Source organism: Ambystoma mexicanum, chromosome 11 (genome assembly GCF_040938575.1).
Source record: "Ambystoma mexicanum isolate Mex_15411 chromosome 11, UKY_AmexF1_1, whole genome shotgun sequence".
NCBI classification, from domain to species: Eukaryota; Metazoa; Chordata; class Amphibia; order Caudata; family Ambystomatidae; genus Ambystoma; species Ambystoma mexicanum.
The window spans coordinates 768552070-768574992 of NC_090934.1; the positions used below are offsets into that span (position 1 = coordinate 768552070).

Consider the following 22923-nt stretch of genomic DNA (forward strand, 5'->3'; position numbering starts at 1 on the left):
ACGTTGATATGCAGGGACTTCTCCGTCGGGAGCCAGAGTCCCCTCGCGTGCAGATTTTCGGTGTGCGCTCCCCACCCTTCCAGGGAGGCATCCGTGGTCACAGTCTCCTGGTGGGCTGGGGTCTGGAAGTCCATGCCCGCCGTCAGATGCGCACGGGTGCCCCACCACCGTATCGCTCGTCGGAAACTCTCGTCGAGCTTGATCCTTTCCTCGAAGCTGCCCGTCGTCTGGATCCAGCTCGCATCCAGGAATTCTTGCAACGGGCGCATCCGGAGCCTGCACATGGGAATGAGGTAGATGCAGGAAGACATCATCCCGAGGAGGGACTTGATGGATCTCACTTTGGCCGCGTCGGCCACCAACATCCGTAGCACCTTGCCCAAGATGGTCCTGGTCCTCTCCTCCGACGGGGAGGCCAGAAGGGACACTGTCGAGCCTCGCTCCCAGAAACAGTGCGACTTGCGCGGGCACCAGGTGGGATTTGGCGTAGTTCACGGAGAATCCCAGGTCCGTGAGGAGTTGGACGGTCCTTGCCGTGTGGACCACGGCGAGCTCCTTCGTCTTGGCGCGGATGAGCCAGTCGTCCAGGTAGGGGTAGACGTGAATCCCCTCGCGGCGCAGCTGCGCCGCCACCGGTGCGAGGCACTTGGTGAATACCCTGGGTGCCGACCGTAGTCCGAAGGGAAGGGCTTTGAACTGGTAATGACGCCCTTGGACCACGAACCTGAGGAATTTTCGGTGCCCCTTTAGGATGGGAATGTGGAAGTAGGCATCCTCCAAATCCAACGACGATAGGAAGTCTCCTTCCTCCAGTTGACCCAGGACGTGCTGGAGGGTGACCATCCGGAACTTCTGCGCCTTGATGAACTTGTTCAGCCGTCGCAGGTCCAGGATGGGGCGCCATCCTCCCGTCTTCTTCTTCACGAGGAAGTATCGCGAGTAGACTCCGGAGCCCCGAAGCCTCTTTGGGACGAGTTCGATGGCGCCCTTTCTGAGCATCGCCTTTACCTCCAGGAGAAGTTGAGGGACGTGAAGTTCTTTCCTGGCCACGGGGGGGACGCGCGGGCACCTTCTTTGAAACTCGAGCGCGTGGCCCCGGGCCAGGGCGTCCAGCACCCAACAGTCGGTGGAGATGGACTCCCACACGCTGACGAAGCCCGCCAGCCGGCCTCCCACCGGGGTGCTTCGGTGGGGGCCCGACCCCACGGCCGGTTCAATCCTGCTTGGACGCGGCCTTGCCGCCTTGACCTCCTTGGCGACGACGGCGGGGTCCGCTAGACTTGCCTCGTCCTCTGTAGGCCTCTTGCGACGACGAGCGGGCCGCTTGACGGTAGGAAGCGAAACCGCCGCCGGAACCTTTGGAGGCGCCCTTGCCTCCGCCGCTCCGAAAGGGCGTCCGTCGTTGCTGCAGGACTCCAAGGGCCCGGGCCGTCTCAGTATCCGCCTTGATGGCCTGAAGGGAATCGTCCACTGTCTTCCCAAACAGGTTGTTCCCGTCGAAGGGCATGTCCAGGACTCTGGTCTGGACGTCCTGCCGAAAGTCCGTAGCTTTGAGCCATCCACGACGTCGAAGGCAAACGCCGTTGCCCAGCTGGCGGAACCCAGTGTCGGCGATGTCCGTCGCCACGGTGATGGCGTGGTCCGAAGCCACTTCACCTTCCTGGAGGATCTCAAGGGCCTCCGCCCTCTTGTCGTCCGGCAGAAAATCCAGCAGGGGAGCTATCTTGTACCAGAGCTCCCTGTCGTAGCGGGCCACGATAGCCAAGGCGTTGGCCGCTTTAATCGTCGTCGCTGCCGACGAGATGACTCTACGTCCCATAGCATCCAATTTCTTTCCCTCGCCGTCCGGCGGGGAAGTCGATGTGGAGGCCGCACCCCCCCCCCCGCTTTCTTCCTGGCTGCCGCGGAGACGACGGAGTCCGGGGTAGGCTGCGCCCCGAGGCATAGGGGGGCCGTGTCCGGGACCCGGTACTTTTTCTCGTACCGGTCTCTTCTAGCTGGCGTAGTGGAAGGGTTCTTGAGGAGGGAAAGGCCCTCATCCCAAATGTCGTGCAACAGAGGCACTGCGAGGACCGTCTTCCTCTTGGCCTCGCGCCGCTGATAAGGAAGCCTTCCTTTTTCTTCTCCTCAGGGCAGAGTTGGAAAAGCTCGGAAGCCCTGGAGATCATGGAGTGGAAAGATCCGATCTCGTCGGGCGGAGAAGCCCTGGTGGGGGGCGACGACGGAAAATCCTCGTCGTATGCCTCGTCGTCCGTACCCGTCGCTGCCGTGTCAGTCCCCGTATCATCCCCTCGGGTGGACGGGGAGGAGGGCTGGACGGGGCGCGACGGTTGAAAAGGAGGTGGAGGATGGATCCTTCTTTTCTTGGTAGGGGGAACACCAGAAGGTCCCGGTTCTGGATCCCCCGACGGGAGAGGTTCCTCCGTCGGTAACGGTAGCCTCGTCCTTATCTCGGTGCATAAGGACTGTATGGCCAACAAAATGGCCGCCGAGTTGTCTCGCGGCGCTGGCAGAGGGGAATCCGACGGGCGAGCAGGGGCCCCGTCGGTATCCTCGACGATGTCGTCGTCACCCGCGTCGGGGTCCATTCCGACGGGCTGGCCTTGTTCCACGCCTAGGCCGTGGCTTAAGACCTCGATCAGCTCCTCTTCTGAGGTAGAGGCCGAATCTACGACGACGCCCTGCCCCCCCTTCTTCCCCACGGAGGGTTTCACGGGGGTCCTATCGATGGGCACAAAAGAAGACTCCCTCCGAGGAGGCAGGGAGATTCTGGGCCCTGAGGTCGCCACCACTGGCGCAGCCTCCACAGGCTGAGCCAGGGCCGCCGCGACCGTTTCGATAGAGGGCTTGGTCGGATGGATCAAGGCCTTCACCACCTTAGGTGCGCTCACCGCCTTATCCTTGAGGGAGGGGGCACTGCCACGCTCCTCCTCTGCCTTAGAGCTCGACCGGGGCCTCTCCAGGAGCTTCGCCGGATGCTCGGCCTTCCTCTTACCCGACCCAGAGAGTTGGCTCGTGGTTGATGGTGCCGGGGAGGGTGCGCCCTGCCTGGCGCCCGTAGAGCCCGACCGTTCGGCGCTCCCGGTGCCAGCGGACTCGCGGTGCTTGGCCTTATGTTGGGCCCCCGTCGCCGGGGCGCCCTCAAAGGTCTTAGAAGACCGCTCGGATTTCTTCTTCTTCTCGCCAGACGGGCTCTTACCCTCCAGCCAGTTGGCGAGACGTTGATGACGGTCCTTCATGGTCCGTTCCGACATGTTGCCGCAAAACGCACAGTCCTTCTCCACGTGCGTTTTGTACTCATGAAGGCAGTAAAGGCAGAAAGAGTGTTCGTCTTCCTTAAAGACGTTCTGCAGCTGGCATCCAGGGCGACCCTGAACAGCTTTCCGGGCGTCGAGCTTCCCTTCTCCTGGGCCATCTCCGAGACCGGGCCTGAGAAGCTTCTGGAGTCCTCCGAAGTGTAGCTCGACAAAATCTTCACCCTTGAGGGGCACAGACGAATCCGACACGGGTCCCCGTTGATCGGATGTAGGATCGGTGGAGCTTGAGGCTCTTTTGACCGAAAGAATTGAAGTTTTTTGTGAAAAAGCGCGAAAAATAGCACTAACGCTCGAGAGCAATAGCACGAGGATCCCAACACATGAACGTGCGGTAAAAATCTGAAGATGGCTGCCAGAGGCGGTGCTTAGGTAGAGGGCAGTCATTGGCTGTGGTCAGTATGACGCAGAGACCAGTGATTGGTTATTACTACGAAAGACAGATCAGAAACGAAACTGATACTGGTTTTTTCTTTACCGAGGATTCCCAGCCTGACGACGGGGAATATTCATGAGCATGTGAATCCATGCCAGACCCCATGCTGGAGAAGGTGTCGTTCTATTGATTTGTTCAGATGGAACTTTGAGATGAATTTAGGCGCAAACCTAGGTTGGGTGCGCAAAACCACCCGATCTTTGTGAATTTTAACAAATGGGTCTTGAACTGAAAGGGCCTGTAATTCACTGACTTCTGATTGAAGTGACTGCCCCTAGGAAGGCAGTCTTGTAAGTGAGAGCCTTAAGGCTAGCCTTATGCATCGGTTCAAAGGGGGATCCGATTAGTCTAGTTAACACTTTTAGGTCCCACCCAGGGGCTGGGTTTGAAATAGGCGGATGAAGTCTTTTAACTCCTTCCATAAAAAGCTTTGACGACAGATCTTCCACCACGACTCCTTTTGGGACGTAGTGTATACTGAAAGCACAGCCAGGTGGACTTTCAGACCCGTGTCCAGTAGATGAGTCGGGTATAACTATTTGAGTAGGAGAGCAGTCGATGGGATAGATGCGCTTAGAAAGGCACCAGATGATGAAGCATTCCCACTTATTGGAGTAGCAATGTCTGGTGTTAGGCTTTCTTGCCTCCTTAAGAATATCCATACATCTGAGGAAGTTGGAGGTGCCCAAACTCTATGACCTCAGGAGCCAGGCTGCCAAGTTGAGAGTTTGCAGGCAAGGATGAGCATCTCCCCTTGGTCTTGTGAAAGCATGTGGTATGGGCAAGGTAAGGTCATCGGAGGAGAGATTGACATTGCCCTCAGATGGGAGACCCAGGGTTGGCAGGCCCACATGGGGTCCACCAGAATCATTGTGACTGGTTCCTGGTGCATTTTTTGTTGAGTAGGGGAGTTGGGGTGAAAAGCATACACATTTCCCAACCATGTTATCCAGAGACCGTTCCCCTTGGATCGGTTCTGGGGTACCTGGAGGCGTAATCTTGCTTGTGTGTTCTCCAGAGTTGCGAACAAGTCTATCTCCGGGAAGCCCCATTCTGCGAAGACATTGGAGACAATGTCTTTGTGTAGCTGCTATTCATAATCTGTGGGTAGAGGGAAGTCTCTGCTGAGCAAGCCTACCAGCAGATGGAGTTCCACTGGAACGTGTTGAGACAGGAGGAACATCCCGTGTTTGAGAGCCCACTCACAAATGTTCTGGGAGAGTTTGGATAGCCCTGGAGAGAGTGTGCCCACTGTGTGTTCAGATAATACATGACCGTGGTGCTGTCCGTGAGGACCAGTACTGTCTTCCCCGTAAATTGTGCGCCTGAAAAGCTTTTAGGGCTTTCAACAAAGCCAACAGGTACATGTGGTTGGATGCTAGTGCTGGGGACCAAACAACGTGCACTTTGTGAAGGAGGGGAGCCCTTCCCCACCCAGTGAGATGCGTCCGTTTTGAGTGGCTTCTAGTGCGGGGGTGGTGAAGGTCTTCCCCCTTCCAAGAGGTTCCCTCAACCACCAGTGCAGAGCACGAGGGCTGCCGAGACAAACAGATCGTTCCACTGTCCGCTGGTCCGACACCACTGGCTGTTGAACCACTCTTGCATGGGTCGCATGCACAAACGTGCATGTGGGACTAAGTAAATGCAGGACGCCATCATCCCCAACAATTACCTGGCCTTGCGTACAGTCACCTAGCGACTGGCTGCATAGTGAGGATCTGGAACAGCAGGTTTTGAACCCGCTCATAGGGGGAAGACAAGGCAGTCTTCTGTCCAAATTAGAGCTCCCAGAAACTGACTTGGCTGTGGTCTAGACTGGACTTTTTCTCGTTTAATGAAAATCCAAGATTGAAGAGTAGATCTACGGTCTTGAGTGTTTGATAAGCATGTTCTGTGCAAATCCCGTTATTAGCCAGTCACCGAGAAAAGGATAGACTGGGATGGACTGCCTGCGCAGGGGAGCTGCTACCACCACCAGTACCTTTGTAAATACCCTTAGGGCTGAGCCAATGCCGAAGGGAAGAACTTTGAACCGATAGTGCTTGTTCTCAATCATGAACCTTAAGTATTTTCTGGGCGCTGGCAGCATTATGAAAGTATGCATCTTTTATGTCCAATGTTGTCATGTAATCCCCTGCTTTAGTAGAGGGATTACCTCTTGCAGTGTTGTCATACAAAACTTATGGTTTGACAAATTTGTTCGCTGGGCGCAAGTCTAGCACAGGGTGCATGCTGAGATCACTGAATAAATACCCTCGTTACCTGCAGAACGGTGACGACTTCAATCGTGCCCTTTCTTGCAAGATCGACCTCTTGTAGTAGGATCTTCAGATGTTCTGCCGTCATTCTCCTGGACGTTGGTGGCCGGCATCTAGGTGGTTGGCTGAACTAAATACAATAACCGTGGGGGACGGTCTTGAGCACCCACTGGTCTTTGGTTATTCCCTCCCATGCGTGCAAGAATGCAGTTATCTGTCCCCCGACCGGGGAGGCACGGGAGGGGACCCGGATCGTTCAGTCATTTTTTATTTGAAGCAGGGGAGCCTCTAGGGGTGGTGCTTCTACCCCTTCCTTTGCCACAACGCCACCCTCTTGGCTGATATTGGTTAGAGGCAACTGCCCCCTGTCCTGAGAACCATGTATTTTCCGTTCCGTACTGATTGTGCAGTGAGCGTGGGAAAGATTATCCGCGAAAGGAGTGGTGAGAATTACCCCCCCCCACCTCCCCTCGCTGCTGATAGGGTCTGAGTTAACTGATTTAGTGACTTCAATGTCTCGTTCTTTTTGCAGTCTCTAAAGCCTCATTCATCACCTTTCCGAACAGGTTAGATTCTTTTATCGGTTTAATGAGGGATGCCAGTTTCCGGTTTGAATCCCGAATTCAACCATGCGTGCCTTTTCAACAAGGTACCTTGGGCTAGTGTTCTTCCTGCTGTCTCTGCAGCATCCAGGGTGTTTTAAAGAATGTTTTGATTCACCTGCCTCCCCTCCGACACAACCGCCAGCAGGCATGATCGTGTTGGCTCTGGGACTTCCTGCAGGCCTTTATGAGTAGATTCCACTGGGAGTCGCTGAAACTAGCCAATAATGTGGTATTGTTGGCTATAGTGGTGGAATAGGCTGCTGCTGTGTGATGCGCTTACCCAGGGCATAGTCAATGTCCGCCGGTGCCTCTGCCGTGGACAAGTGGTTACCCCCAGGGAATCTGGAGTGGCATGTCACCAGATCTAGAGTGGGTCTGTAGGCGAAGGGGGAAAAAAGTTTGCGATGGACTGAGCAAAGAAAGGTCGATACGCCTTTTGATGGAGTTTAATAGAGGCATCGCCTGGCTTGAAGATGGTTTCTCCTTCTAAATATCCTCCACGAAGTCTGTGTCCTGCATGGCAATCTGGAAGTTGTCTGCCACTTTTTTTCAGGATAGCATTGAAGGCCATCTGGTCATCTATGGGAGAGGCCCGTCTTATGAGGGAGAAACAGGAGGATGCACACAATGTGTCTGGGTCAGGGGTATTAGTCGGCGACAGCCATGGTGCTTCACCCACAGGTTGACCACATCACCCAATCTGGGGAGTGGGCTATACATTCTTCAAAGGGATCCTCATCCTGATCATAAGGGGTCTCCTCTGGTTCTGTTAGTTCAAACACCTCCTCCTGAGGAGAGTGTCTAGCGGTCCTTTGAAATTTAGACATGGTAGGATAGAGGTCTTCTCTCTATGCCTTTTAGGAGCGATGAACTTTTCTGAAAAGTCCACAAATTCAGAAAGTTTATTCATGTACCCCTCCAACCTGTCCCTGATCCATAAGGATGACCCAGAAGGGGCCTCTTCTCGGGGACCTGTGTTCTTAGGCCGTCAGGTTTTGTCTGACAGTCTTAGACAGGGGCTGGACCCATCAGAATATTCTTCCTGACCTTCGATGTCTGGACGTGTCCTTCAACGTGTCTCTAGGCATATTTGCCACTGAGATATTTGCGAGACTCTCGCAGATCTCCGGCGTGTCTGGAAGGGATTTCGACGGCCCTAGTGGCTTCGTTGCAGTTTGACGTTGCCGAAACCTTATACACCAGCGCACTGAGGCGCTGCAGCGCTCTTATGGACTTTGGTGACGACACCCTCATCACTTAAGTGCCCGGTTGCCGCCTAGATGGTTGTCGACATTGCGGATCGGTGGGATCCGAAGATTCGGCATACCCGGTGGCGTCTTTGGCCGTCAAGAGGGTCGGAGAGGTTGTGTGTGCATCCCTGTCGCCTGAGTGTACACTCCCCACAGCAGAACCGGTGGCCTGCCGGCCGGGGACGGACTCCTCAGAGCATGGCTGCTCCGAAGATAGGTCAATGGCCTCGGTCGCTGAGCCACGGATGTCGCTCACTTCCTCGTCACTCTGCGCCTGTGGAGGCGGGAGAAGATACCCTCGGCCTTCATCATGGCGTAGGCCCCCACCATTTAACTTGCTTTTCTTTTATCGTCTTAGGACGTAAAAGCTTGCAAGACTGACAGGACTCCTCGTGGTGTTCGAGGTAGACACTTCTTACACCTCTGGTGTACGTCTTTCCAGGGATACTTGCCTTCGCAAGAAGGGCAACATTTTAAAAAAAGGTGTCTGGTCCATAGCTCAGGTTCATAGTGACAGCAAAACCAGAAGGGAAAAGAGGGGAGAAGGAAATGCATTCTTGAAAAGAAACTGAGCCCCGGACCCCACTCTCCCTACTGTGTAGGGCCTAGCCTGAGGGGCGAGGCCACGCCGTCTACCAGAGCCCCAGCTGACGAACTCTGGAGAGGTCTTTCGCGTTGGCTGTGAAGTAGTCGAAGAGGACAAATAATAAAACCGAAGGTCGTGGACAAAGATAAAATTAGCAATTTTTCGAGAACTGCATATGGCAACCAGCTAGCTCGGTGGAAAAACAAATCTGAGGGACCTCGACACGTAAAGGATCTTGGGTACAGTACACGTCAGGGATAGTGTTACAAACAGGCCCATGTCGACATCTGTATTCGATCCTCAAAAGACAAGATGCTCCGTGGTTACCACTAGATGTTGGACTATATGCACAGCATGTGAATAAGCAGATTCCCAAGCATCAGAAATGCCATTCCTGTCCTTGTGATTGAAGTTAACTCAGGGTGCAGGAATTGTATAAGAAGCATATCCAAAGATTATCCACCAACTTGTTTTGATTCTGAAAAGTAATTTTAAAGTATATTTACATTGTTACAATGAATTGCCTTTTTAAAGAACAAATTATGAAATAATTATAACTGAAAACCTGAGTGTAAGTGTTACTTGGCTACTTGTATTTACAGATTTCATTTGTACAGCTGTACAACTCACATTTACCCCTCGAGATAGGCCTGGCTGCTCAGTCACTACCAACTTGTGTAGTACAGACCTATACCAAAAGGTGGGTTACCTAACACCAAGCAGGTAAGTGTTGTGTAGTCTCACAGTGTGACTGCATCAATTCCCATCTTACCCAACAGCCACCAACACATTTACAAGTAAGTACTTTCACACTTTAAAACAGAAGGCTTCTGTCTTGAAAATATAACTTCCCTATCTATTCTACGGCACAAGTAATCTCAGAGGCAGAAGATGGAGTCTAGAAGGCAGCAGTAGACTAGTCACAATATAGCTCAGATGCAGTAAAGTCAGAGTTCCAAAGGATATCTCGTTGAGCAAGTATGTTTTAACTTCAGAGTTAGTTGAATGGGGGACTTAACAGAAGGCTCCCTATATGCGTTCCAGCGTTAGGCCCAGGCAAAGGTATGGGCAGCAAACTCCCAAACACCGGAATCACCCACTCAGCCACACAGGATCGATACAAGACAATGTATTTATGGTTTGCTTTTAAGGCGTTTATACATTAAATACATTTTGTTTCAAAGTGCCCACAGGGCTGCAGGGAGGAAACATGGGATAGTAGTAAAAATGCAAGAAATAAAGCGGGGAAGGGACGGACAAACCTATGCCTTGTGAGTAATTCAGAACTTTCAAGTGCAGGAAGGAAGAGGGCAGTGGGGTAGGTGCTGTGGTGTCTGCTTGAGGTGAGCCACAGATGTAGTGCAGGGTATGGTAGGTGCCATGCGGCCAGGTGCTGCGTTGGGTGGGAAGTGCGAAACTCCATTGAGAAGGGTGCGCCGTGGCAAGTGCTGAGGAAGACGGATGCTGTGGAGATTGGGTGTGAATGGTCAGAGGCCCAGAGTATGCATACGGCTCCAAGACACCAATCACAGCAACTGTGGGATTAGTTGAGGAAGCAAGAAGAGGAGGAGAGGAGGAGTCTTGAGGTGCTTTCGGAACGTCAGAAGGTCCTGCTCAAGACACAGGGGGAGGGGAGGCTGTTCCAGAGGAAGGATCCAGCAGAGGAAATAGAGCGGCCTCCTGCTCTCCGTTTAGCAAAACGCTTTACACACAGTTGGTGCCAGAGGAGCGTAGAGGTCTAGAATGAGAGTATTTGGTAAGAGTTGCAAATAGTGTGGTTCCCCGACCGCAGACAGTATTACCCAAGCCAACACAGTACCCAAGCAAAATAAGAAGAGCTTGGAGATGGTAGTCTTCCTGCCGCGGCAGCACAGAACCGGATCCCTGGATTCTTGGTCTGGTGATGAAAGAAACAGGCACTGCCGACAGGAGAGGCTTCAAACAAAGGATTCTTCAAAGCTTCGAATGGCTTTGGGGATTTGGAGCCCTTTTGCAGGTATGTGATTAACGAATATCGCTGGTGGGATTCTCTTCACTAATCTGGCCTTGCACTCTGGTAAGGGGACTTCAACGATTTGAATCGCCCAAAGAGACCATGCACCGCAAACTGGCTCAAGTTCACCTGGTATTGGCGGTTTGTAGCCCAGCAAGGTCGCAGCACATCGAGGGATAACTAAATGCAGATCTTCTAGGCTAGGGAGTCTCATTAAACCAGGCTCTGGTTACACAGCAGGGACTCTAGTCCCTGGAATCAGTTACAGCTGTCTTTTCATCAGCTTACTCTTCAGATTTGGTTCCAGTGGTCATCTTGTCAGCAGCTTCCAGAATCAGACCTCAAGGAAACAAGCACAATGCTCCCTGCAGTTTACAGAAAGGAGTGGATGGCTGTCCATTTAGATCAGTCAGCTCCCCGTAGGAATGGGTTCCTTTCAAACAGACTGGAAGACAAAAGGGCTGTGGAGTTTGAGTTCTTCCTAGCTTCCTGCCTCCAGACACTCTGGAGCCTTGGTGGGAAACAGATGGTTATTGCCTAAGACAACTTCAAACAGGACCTCTCCCACCTAGGACAGCAGAGAACAAGCAGCATACTTCAAAATGGCAAAAAAAGAAGCCATTCTAGTAGAATAGCGACCCATCTGTGCATTACTGCAGCTGATTTGCTGCCACCAGCCATTAAACTTAGCTTGCTATTGTAAGAAAAAGGTTACAAGGTCAGTGAGGAAAAAGATTCCCACTCACCTAGGAACAAGGACAAATTATCACCATGTCCAGCAAAACATTCTGGGGTGGACACGTGAGGAAGATTATTCACATTATTGAAAATCTTACCCAACAGTCCCTTTTTTGATCTTCAGAAAACATCAATACTCTGCACCCATCACTAGATGTTGGCCTATCCAAAGCATGCGATTCTAAGCAGGTCCACAAGCCTCAGAAATATGTAAATATCAAATCCAGCACCCCAAAACATGTCAGCGTGAAAAAATAAATATTGCCTCAGTTTCACTGCAAAGGTATATTATTGAACGTATGAACCGTGTAGAAAATTTCTAAGCAAACTCAAAAAATCCAAACCAAGTCAGCAAGCTAGTAAATAAATTTCTCTTCACCTAATTTGATGTACACAAGTGTAAAGCAAAACCAGTTTCTTTGCAATACCTCAAACAGCCTATTCAAATTTTAAAACAGAAAGGTTTATTAAGCAGTTATAAAAGTAGAATTCTTTGAAGATTAATTTGGAAGTTAAGTACCAGTTTGTAAAAACATTTATTCTGAAGTACTTTTGAAGGAAATATGAATTGGATAACAATTGAAGTGACAATTCCCTCACTAAAACACCCCAGTACATGTAATCCCAGGGGTTGATATTTTTTTGTTCCAAATTGCTTTTGGAGCAACATAAGTATATTAGGAGAGTATAAAAGATGCAGATAGCCCATATATGAAGAAAGGTGAAAGGCATACTACTGGACAATCGGTTTACCTAGAATGTGGTGCCCACTCCACAATTAATTTTGATAAATCTGAATGGTGGATTTTTTGGGCGAACTCTCCCGTACATGTGACTCCCCACCCCCGTAACCCATGCAAACTCCTGAGTACATATCGGTAGATTTTATAATAAATGCAGTTCAAGCTGCTCACAAATGATAAAGGAACAAGTTACTTACATGTAACTTCTCCAGTATGGGTCTGGCATGGATTCACATGCCCATGAATATTCCCCCGTCAGGCTGGGAATCCTTGGTTAAGAGAAAATCAGTTTAGTTTCTGAACTGTTTCGAACCACCAAGAACTGGTCTCTGGGTCATACTGCCCGCAGCCAATAACTGCCCTCTATCTAAGCCCCTCTAGCAGCCATCTTCAGATTTGGTAGCACGTAAAGTGGCAGTAGGACCAAAAGAGCCGCAGAGGGGTAGGCGGGAGGGTTCGCATGTGAATCCATGCCAGGCCCATGCTGGAGAACAACAGTTACATGTAAGTAACTTGTTCCTTCTCCAGCACGGGGTCTGGCATGGATTCACATGCTCATGAATAAATACATAGCAGTACACATGCACAACCACGGGCGGTGGCAAGGCTCAACATTAAGCATCTCTTACCTCCTCATCAGGCTCACCTTCAAGCGAACAGGCTGCACAGCACTGCTTGGACGACTCCTCCCTGGGTGTGCATCAACCTCGATGTAGCAGCCCTGCAGATGCCCAGCAGGGGTACACCAGACAGGAACGCTGCAGTTGCAGTGTTCGCTCTGGTCGAATGGGCTCTGACAGCCCGGCAACGGTTGGTTTGCCAACCGGTGACAATGGGTGATGCAGTCGAATGAGCCACCTGGAAATGAAAGCCTTGGATAGGGCCTTCCCTTGGTTCACAGGGCCAAAGTTCACAAACAGCGGTGATGTTTTCCAAAAACCCTATGTGCAGTGCGCGTAGAACTTCAGCGCTCTAGCCACATCCAGTGAGTGCAAAGTCCTCTCAGCCGGCGACAGGAAGAAAACAGGTAACACCAAGGGCTCGTTGAGATGGAAGTCCGACGGCACATTGGGTATGAAGGAGGGGTGAGTCCGTAGCACTACCCTCATCTCGTGGAATGTCAAGTAAGGTGTTTTACAAGAGGGCCCGAATCTCTCCCACTTGTCTGGCGGAGGTGATGGCCACAAGAAACGCCGTCTTCCACGATACAAACTTCAGCAGTGCCGAATGCATAGGCTCGAACGGGGGACCCATGAGCCTAGTCAGCACCACATTGAGCTCCCACGCCGGGCCGGAGCCTTCACCAGCGGGAACGAACGGAAAAGTCCTTTGATAAATTCCTTAATCAGGCGGTGTGACCACAATGACGACCGCCTCGGAGTTCTGGTGTAGCGGGAAATAGCCGCCAGATGAACCTTGATGGAAGCATGGGCCTGCCTTGGCCAGCAACAGCAAATACAGCAGCACCTGCAGGGCTGTAATCCAGAGAAGGTCGAGCTTCTGTGCACGGCACTAGATGGCGAACCTCTTCCACTTACGGCCATAGCATTTCAGTGTCGACAAAGCCCTGGCCTTGGCAATCACCTCCTTGCAGTCCGCCAGGAGATCGTATCCACCAAACTCTAGCGCTGCAGGAGCCAGGCCTGCAAGTTCAGCGACCCTGGGTCGTAGTGCAGAATCAGGCCTCCTTCCCTGGCGAGAAGATCGGTGTCCGCCGGAAGATAGACTGGATGGGACGCCGACATGTCCAGAAGGTCTGTACCATATCTGCCGCGGCCACGCCGGTGCGACAAGGATCATCCTGCACCGGGACTGTCCGAGTTGACAGATGAGTCGCAGAAGCAACGGGGGAAACTCAGAGGAATAGGCCGTCCCAGGGGAAGGCGCATGTATCCCCATGCTCCCCGGCTGGGGGAGCCTGCTGGTGAACCTCTGGCACTTGGTGTTCGTCGCAAACAGATCGATCTGGGGATTGCCCCATCTTCGAAACAGTAGGTCCACCTGATCCTGCCCAAGCTCCCACTCGTGGCAAGAGCAGAGCTCCCTGCTGAGTGAGTCGGCAACAGTGTTCTTCACTCCTGCCAGATTAAAGGGTCCCAGGAACATCCTCTGGGCAACTGCCCAGTGCCATAGATCCTGCGCTTCCTAGGAGAGCCGGGGGATCTGGTGCCCCACTGCTTCCGAATGCAGAACATTGTGGTGGTGTTGTCAATGAAGACTCGCACAACCTTGCCCTTGAGGGGCGGAAGGAATGATTTGAGGCCCGGAGCTCCAGGACATGATGTGCAACGACTTCTCCTCCGGTGGCCAAAGGCTTCTTGCGTGGAGATTTCTGGTGTGTGCGCCCCATCCCTCCAGGGAGGCGTGCATTGTCACCGTCTCCTGGTGTGCTGGGTCTGGAAGTCTGTGCCCGCTGCTAGATGTGCAGACGCCCCACCACCAAATTGCTCGACAGAATGTCTCGTGGAAGGCGATCTTGTCCTTGAAGCTAATCGACACTTGGATCCAATGGGCGTCGAGGAACTCTTGCAGCAATTGCATCCGCAGCCTGCACAGCCGAACGAGGTAGATGCACAACGACATGCCGAGCAGGGCCTTGATGGACCTCACCCTGGCAACCTCCATGGTCAACAGCTGTTGTACCTTGCCCAGGAAAGCCTTTATCCTGTCCTCAGACGGCGAAGCCATGCGGGACACTGTCAAGCCTGGACCCCAGAAACAGAGCGTCCTGCAATGGCACCAAGCAGGACTTTGCATAGTTTATCGAGAACCCCAGTTCCGTGAGCAGGCAGACGGTCCTCGCTGTGTGCTCGACAGAGTTCCCTTGACTTCGCTCGGATGAGCCAATTGTCCAAGTAGGGGTAGACGTGGACCCCGTGCAGGCGCACCGCCACTGGGGCCAGGCACTTCGTGAAGACCCTTGGCGCCAACTTCAAAACCGAAGGGAAGGTCCTTGAATTGATAGTGCTGCCCCTGGACCAAGAAGCGTAGAAACTTTCGATGCCCCTTGTGGATGGGGATGTGAAAATAAGCATCCTCCAGGTCCAGCGACGACAGGAAATCCCCTTCCTCCAGTTGTCCCAGCACGTGCTGAAGGGTGACCATCCAAAACTTCTGGGACTTGATGTATTTTTTGGAGGGGCAGGGGATCCAGGATGAGCTGCCAACCGCCGGTCTTCTTCCTGATGAGGAAGTACTGCGAGTACACCAGAGCCCCAGAACCCCAGAGCCTCTTCGGGAAGAGTTCCATCGCACCCTTTTTCCGCATCACTCGTACAAGCTTGAGGGGTGTGGGTTTCTTGCCTGGCCACTGGTGTAATGCGGGGAACTGCCTTTGGAACTCTAGGGTGTGTCCGTGGGCCAGGGCTCCCAGCACCCAACAGTCGGTGGAGAAGGACTTCCACATGCCGATTAAGTTCCCCAGCCGGCCTCCTATCGGGGGGCTTGCGTGGGGGCCCGACATGGCCGGTTGAGCCCTGCTGTGTCGCAGACAACCCATTTTGGGAGCCTTGGCAATGAAGACGGCTTCCTCCAGCTTTGCTGCGGCCCCTGTAGGCTTCCTGGGCCGAGGAACGGGGTGGTTGACGGTACGAGAAGTTGCCACCGAATCCTTTGGAGGCACCATGCGACTTGCCTCCGGAGGCCAAAAGGACAGCTGTAGCTGTTGGTGTGCCCAAGGCACGAGCCGTCTCGATATCTGCCTTGATGGCTTGCAGAGATTCATCCACCGTCTTCCCGAACAATTTGTCTGCGTCGAAGGGCATGTCCAATACCCTTGTCTGGACGTCCTGATGGAAATTGGTGGCCTTCAGCCAACCGCACCGACAAAGGCAAATGCTGTTGCCCATATGGCGGAAGCCGGCAATGTCTGGCCACCGTGAAGGCATGGTCAAATGCCACCTAGTCTTCCTGTAGGATTTCAAGGGCCTCCGCCCTTTTATTGTCTGATAGTCCAGCAGAGGGGCGATTTTAAACCAAAGGTCCCTGTCGTAGCGGGCCACGATGGTGAGAGCGTTGGCTGCCTTAATGGTCGAGATGACCCGTCGTCCCATGGCGTCCAGGCGTTTTCCCTCGTCGTCTGGTGGCGAAGTGGACGTCCATGCTGCTGACCCTGCAGATTTTTTCCTGGCCGCCGCTGAGACCAGAGTCTGGGGACGGCACCCTGAATTTCTTCCTGTAACAGTCTCTTTGCTGAAGCCGAGAACGGGTTCTTCAGGAGGGACAGTCCTTCGTCCCAAATGTCGTCCAACAGCGGGATCGAGAGCACGGTCGTCCTCTTGGTGCTGATAAAGGAATCCTCTTCGGTTCCTCTGGGTTCAGTTGAAATAGCTTGAGGACCTAGAGATCAGGGCAAAGAAAGAGCCAATCTCGTTGGGTGGAAAAGCCCTGGGTACAGGCAAAGGGAGGTCTGTTCCGTCGCCGCCGTCTCAAACTCTGTCTCGCCCCTCGGCGTAGGGGATGGAGGTGAAGGATGGTAGGGCAGAGGCAGATTGACTCGTCTCCTCCTAGGTGGTGGGTCCCCTGATGGCCCAGGCGTCGCTGGATCATTTGTCGGAGGCACGGGCATCCTTGTCCTCACCTCCGAGCACAGGGTGTGCAGCGCTTGTAGAATGTCTGCCGACATGTCAGTCGGCGGCAGTTGCGATGGGAGCGTTAGCAGTGGCGTGGTGTCCTCTGGTTCCTCAACGCCCTGCCACCCCTCGTCGCTTTCCACGTCCCCCTCCTCGGGATCCTTCCCGTAGGACCTGGCCTCGACGAACTTCTTGTCAAGCACTGTCTTCAGGCCAGAGAGCTCCTCCAAGTACGAGATATTAAAGTCTGGCAGGACTACCGTGCCCCCCCTTCTTCTCGGCCAGGGGCGACAGCCTCAGGGAGATGATCGGCATCATCTTCATGGGAGTCTTCAATGGGCAGGAAAGATGATTCCCTCCGAGTCGGCAGGGAAACTCATCTTGGGGGTCGTCGCCAATGGGACCACATCTGCAGCCTTCACCAGAGACACCACCACTCCCTCAATAGATGCCTTAGCCTGGTGAACCTGGGCCTACACGACCGTGGGCGCGTCTGAGGTCTTAACCGTGTGTGGGGAAGGGGCACACACGGCGCCCTCCCCTTAGCTTTTTCCGTCAGTCGACCGGGCCTTCTCCAGGAGCTTACCCTGGTAGTCTGACTTACTTTTCTTCGCTGAGCCAAAGCGTTGGCTCGTGGTCGACTGAGTCTGCAATGCTGCACCCGGCCTGGCTGCCGCAGAGCCCATACCAACTGCGCTCCTGGTGCCCGCGGACTCAGTGCTTTGCCTTATGTTGGGCCCACGGCGCCGGAGCACCCTCAAAGGTCTTTGAAGACCGCTCAGATTTTCTCTTGAATGCTGCCGGGGCTCACCCGCCGTGGGGGTCTTTGAGTGGCTGCAGACGGCAAGCCGCTTGATACTGTCCTTCATGGTGCGTGGCATCATGTCCTTGCAGAACGCACAGGCGTCCATGTGTGAGCGGTCCGAATGAAGGCAATAAAGGCACAGGGAGTGCCCATCACCCAAGAAGATGTTCCACAGCCCGCATCCTGGGCAGATCCTGAACAGACGGCAACTCTCCTTTATCCTTGGCCATGTCTACGAGGTGTAGGCCTCCAAGAAGTGAACGCGATGAAAAATTGCCCTTGAGGGGCGTAAAAAGTTCCGAAAACCAGGTCCCCGTTTGTCGGATGATGGATCGATGGAGCTTGAGGCTCGATTGACTGAAAAATAGAGCAAAACTTAGAAAAAACGCAGTAAAAGCTTGAGAGCTAAAGCATTAGGACTCCCAACACTTCAACATGAGGTAAAAATCTGAAGATGGCTGCCAGAGGAGGGGCTTAAGTAGAGGGCAGTTATTGGCTGGGGGCAGTATGACCCCAGAGACCAGTGATTGGTTGTTAGGAGAAAGACCGTTCAGAAACAGTGTTCCCAGCCTGACGACGGGGAATATTCATGAGCATGTGAATCCATACCAAACCCCATGCTGAAGAACTGGCGATACAGTATCTTGTAAATTCCAGGGGTTATTTAGCATGTGCACCCTTTTCCAAGGGCATTACATCTTGCTTCCCTACTTTAGGACTTGTAGGCTTAGGTCCATCTTATATACAGTGCTAGATTTGTGCTATATATCTGCCTCTTGGTATCCCCTGCACTATGGTCTGTATCCAACCCTAGTCCCCTTCCTGCACTCATTGACACCGGTTGGCTGCACTACTTGTATTGATTCGATGACCTGCACTTGCCCTTCCTTCCTCCTCACCACCACCACACTTCTCCCCTCCCCGCTCCCCTGCACTGGAGAAATCTCAATGTCACTAGTCTAGTAAGATTTTTGTTTTTTGTCCTCCCTCTGCCCACCCCCTGCCTAGTCACCCCTTGAAACACTTGTTTATAGGTGTGTTATGAATGCCATATCATATTTAAGGTCTTGGGAGTGCTGTGTAAGCAAAGCTTCAGACCATCCTGTTTATCTATATACAAATGCATAGTTGAGAAGTTGAAGTACTTCTCTGCCGGTGTAATTAATCACAACGCAATACCAAACAATTGATGTTTAACCATGTATTGTGCGGTATGGCCTACATTTATTTTCTAATCAGCAGACCCACACAGCAAATCCTTGCAGTTCATTACCAATTGAAAAAGTTTAGGAATAGCTTGGTAAAAATCCTGTTTAACCCCTTTGGCTAAGAATGTATACAGCAGAGGTCTGCGGAAAAACTTGTGAAGTCTATTGAACCAGGTTCAGTTACATCCAAGGTCTAAATAGTTTTATGACATGGTATAGCGAGGCAAATCTACAGCGTTCTAGGTTGTATTGTCAAAACTAGTTTCAAATCGGGAACCCGCTTAGCAAGCACACGATTGCAATGCAGCAGAAGTGTGCTGCTATTCTCCAGGTAACCTGAAATCTGTTAGTGTGACATCAAGAACAAGGTAAACAAAATGACAAAAATAAAAAGGCAAATACTACAGAGAAATGGGAAGGATCTGTAACCAAATAAAAATCAATTATGGGAGAATCAACTACATACACATTACACAAAATATTAAAGTAGACTTGCTGTGCTTAATGCACAGGTGCCACTTCTCTCCCCATGCGCATATCTGTGGTCTTTATATTGACCCCCCTCTCCCTTTCTCACCATATTTCTCTTACTGCTAGATCTTGCCGCTTTCACCTATACAATTCGCTCTTCCTAACCCTTCACGCTACCAAACTCTTAATCTCCTCACTCATCTTCTCTAGACTCTTCTACTGCTCTACTCTTTGGACTCCCCTCACCACCCCTCTCAAGTCTACCTACCACTCTGCCATCCGCTCCTTCTCTCGCCCCATGACTCCATCTCCTATTCTCCCTCATCCCTAGGTTGGCTCCCATTTCATTCCCAACTCAAATAATTTCCTCTGTCTCGTATTTAAATACCTCCATGGTCTTGCCCCCCTCTCCCCTCATCGTTCCTCCCTCCTCACTTTCTACACTCCTGCTCGTTCTCTCCGCTCTTCCAATCTTGACCCACTCTCCTCTCCACCCGGTGCCCCTTCTCGCTTCCGCTCTTTCTAGCTCCTTGCCCCTTTCCACTGGAACCGCCTTCCTCTTTCCATCCGCTCTACTTCCTCCTTTACTTACTTTCGTACCTCCCTAAAATTCACCACCTTAAAACCCTTTGCTTCCTCCTACTTTTAGTATTCTCTCCAACACCTTTTCCTTTCCTACTTCCCTCCCTCTCTCCTTCCTTATATCCTGTACGTTTCTCACCGTCCTCTATTCCTTCCTTCTCCTTACTCCCTCTGCCTCCTCTCATACTGCTCTCTCCTTTCCTCCCACCCATTATCTCTTCTCTCTCCCGGAGCCCTCCCTCGACCTCTCCTTCCATAATGTAAATCATTTTTTGTGCTGCTTTCTGGTTTAATTAAATTGTTATGTAATGCTTGCTATATATTGTTGCTTCCTCTTGTAAAGCATTTTGGATTAAAACACTATATAAATTCAATAACATACAAATACAACACAGTATCAAAACAATTATCGAATCAAGTTACTCACAGCAGGCACATCCCGGTCAACAACAGATTTTAGTATTTCTATCCAGTCTGTCAGGTTTTGCTGATTTACCAAGTCCAGTGGTAAAGTGTACTAGAAAAGCCAACAACACAAGAAGTTAACATTTCAGTCCCCAATCAGCAATAAATAAACAGCATCAAAACTAGTTTAGTTAATCATAAATCCTGTGGTTGACCAGTTTAGGATTTTCATAATATACAATCAAAAACTTAAAAGGAAGCCATTTAAGTAAGAGTTGACATACAGCACTGCTCTCTGCACCTCAATAAAAGGGAGGCCATGAACGCTAAATGCATTGCTAAAACAAAAAAGCATAGCTGTTTCAATCCTGAACTGGTGTGCTCTAGCAGAGACTCAAAATACACAATGGAATGATCTCATTACAGTTTCAAAGCAATACACACAGGGCTTAACATGTTGCTGTAACCTTTGAAAAGGAACAAGTTACTTACTTGTAACTATTGTTCTCCAGCATGGTCTGGCAAGGATTCACATGCTCATGAAGATTCCCCGTCAGGCTGGGAATCCTTGGTAACAAGAAAAGTTTAACTATCACTTACAAACTGTATTTCTCCTTTAAACCCATCACTGCACACTGGGTCATACTGCCCCTAGCCAATGACTGCCCTCTCCCTAAGCCCCTCCTCTTTAAGCCATTTTTCAGATTTGATAGCACGTACAGTGGCAGTATGACCAAGAAGAGCTGCAGAGGGACGGGAGGGTTTGCATGCGAATCCATGACAGACCCATGCTGGAGTATAGTTGAAGGTAATTAGCTTGTTCCTTCTCTAGCATGGGTTATGGCATGGATTCACATGCTCATTAATAAAGAATACATAGCAGTACAACATTACACAAACGGGAGGGGGCAAGGCTAAACCGAAGCAAATACTCCCCTCCGGAACAGGCTCACCTTCAAGCGAACCAGTCGCATAGCACTGGTTGGGAGAACCTTGACTCCTCCCTCGAATCCCTGTCGACACAGAATCTTGCGAAGGTGTGCGTGGACCTCCACGTAGCAGCCCACTAGATGTCCAGCAGGGGCACACCAGACAGGAATGCCTTCATCGCAGCAATCGCTCTAGTGGAATGAGCTCGCGGATGGCAAGGCAGCAGTCGGTATAGCAACCAATGGCAGTGCGTGATGCAGCCAGAGAGCCACCTGGAGATGGAAACCTTGGACAAAGCTTTCCCATGGTTCACAGGAACAAAGTTCAAACAGTTGGGATGTATTCCGAAAACTCAAGCATGCCACGTAGAACTTCAGAGCATGAGCAATGTCCAGCGAGTGCAGAGTCCTCTCAGCCGGTGACTAAAGAACATAGACCACACCAAAGGCTTGTTGAGGTGGAATTCCGACTGAAGCTTCGGCATGAAGGAGGGGTGCATCTGTAGCACCACCATAGATTCTTTAAAAGTCAGATAGCTGTTTGCAGACAGGGCCTGGATCTCACCCACTCTCCTGGCACAGAGGTGATTGCCACGAGGAAAGCAGTTTTCCAGGAGAGGAACAAGAGGGGCTTTGATGCATAGGTTCAAAGCCCCGCCTCCCCCTCATGAGCCTTGTCAGCACCATGTTGAATTCCCGGTATTCAACGGCGGGAAGGATACAAACAGTCCTTTGAGGAACTCCTTGACGAGATGATGGGACCAAAGATAGTCCTTGAGACTTGGTGTAGTGTGCGGTAGCCACAAGATGCACCTTGATAGAGGCGTGCGCCAGTCCCACCTTGGCCAAGGACAACAAGTATGAAGAATTTGCAGGGCTGTGACCTGCATAGGGTTGATCTTCTGCAACCAGCACCACGTCACGAAACGTTTCCACGTGTGACCGTAGCACGCTCTGGCCTTGGCAAGGACCTCCCTGCAGTCTGCTGGAAACTCGTAGCCTCGGAACTCTAGGGCTGCAGGAGCCAAGCCCTCAGGTTCAGCAATCCTGGGTTGTGATGCAGGATTGCTCCTCCGCTGGTCAGCTGCTCATCAGTCGACATTGGCCGGCTAAGAAGGTGCGGGTATCAAATCTGACTTGGCCATGCCGGGGCAACGGGTATCAGCCTGCATCAGCACTGCTAGTTGAAGGATGATGCGCAGGAGAGGCAATGGAGGGAACGCGTATAGGAACAGGCCTTCCCACAGTAAGGAGAACACGTCCCCCATTCTCCTTGGCTGGTGGAACCTGCTGGCAAATCTCTGGCATTTGGAGTTTGCTGCAGTCGCAAACAGATTGCTCAGCGGTCTGCACCACTTGAGGATGTGGTCCACCTCATCTTGCTGAAGTTCCCACTTGTGGCAAGCGCACAGCTCCAGTGAAAGGGGATGTGTAACATCTCTTGGGCGACGGCGCAGTGCCACAAATCCTGCGCCTCTCTGGAGAGCGCTGGTGATCGGGTTGCCCCCCTGCTTCCTGATGTAGAACATCGTTGTGGTGTTGTCCGTGAAGAACCAACACTTTGCCCGTCATGGACAGAAGGAATGACTTGAGGGCCCAGAATACTGCCCGCAGCTCCAGAATATTGATGTGGAGATCCTTCTCCTCCGGTAGCCACAGGCCTCTGGCGTGCAGATGTCCTGTATGGCCTCCCCAGCCCTCCAGGGAAGAGTCTGCGGTGACCATCTACTGGTATGGGGATTTTGAAACCCTGTGCCATGGATGTTGTTTGATCACCCCACAACCTTAGCACCAGACGCAACTCGTCAAGAGAGATCTGGTCTATGAAAATTCCAGACACTTGTATCCAACGAGCGTCCAGGAACTCCTGGATGTCGCATCCGTAACCTGCAGATTCAGATATGGTAGAAGCACGATTACATCATGCCTAGCAGCAACTTTATGGTCCTCACTGTGGTAGCCACAACAGCCTTTCCACCTTTTCCAGTAGGGTCTCTACCCTCTATCCCGAGGGAGACACCAGGCAGGA

General features: G+C 51.9%; 1 protein-coding gene across 1 annotated transcript in view; it reads right to left on the reverse strand.

The window, feature by feature from the left end:
- Positions 1 to 22923, reverse strand: part of IPO7 (importin 7) — a 1018209-nt gene that overhangs the window by 717064 nt on the left and 278222 nt on the right. The window contains exon 6 of the mRNA XM_069623670.1: positions 19988 to 20077. Within this exon, the coding sequence (XP_069479771.1) occupies positions 19988 to 20077 (90 nt within the window). The remainder of the gene's footprint in view (positions 1 to 19987; positions 20078 to 22923) is intronic.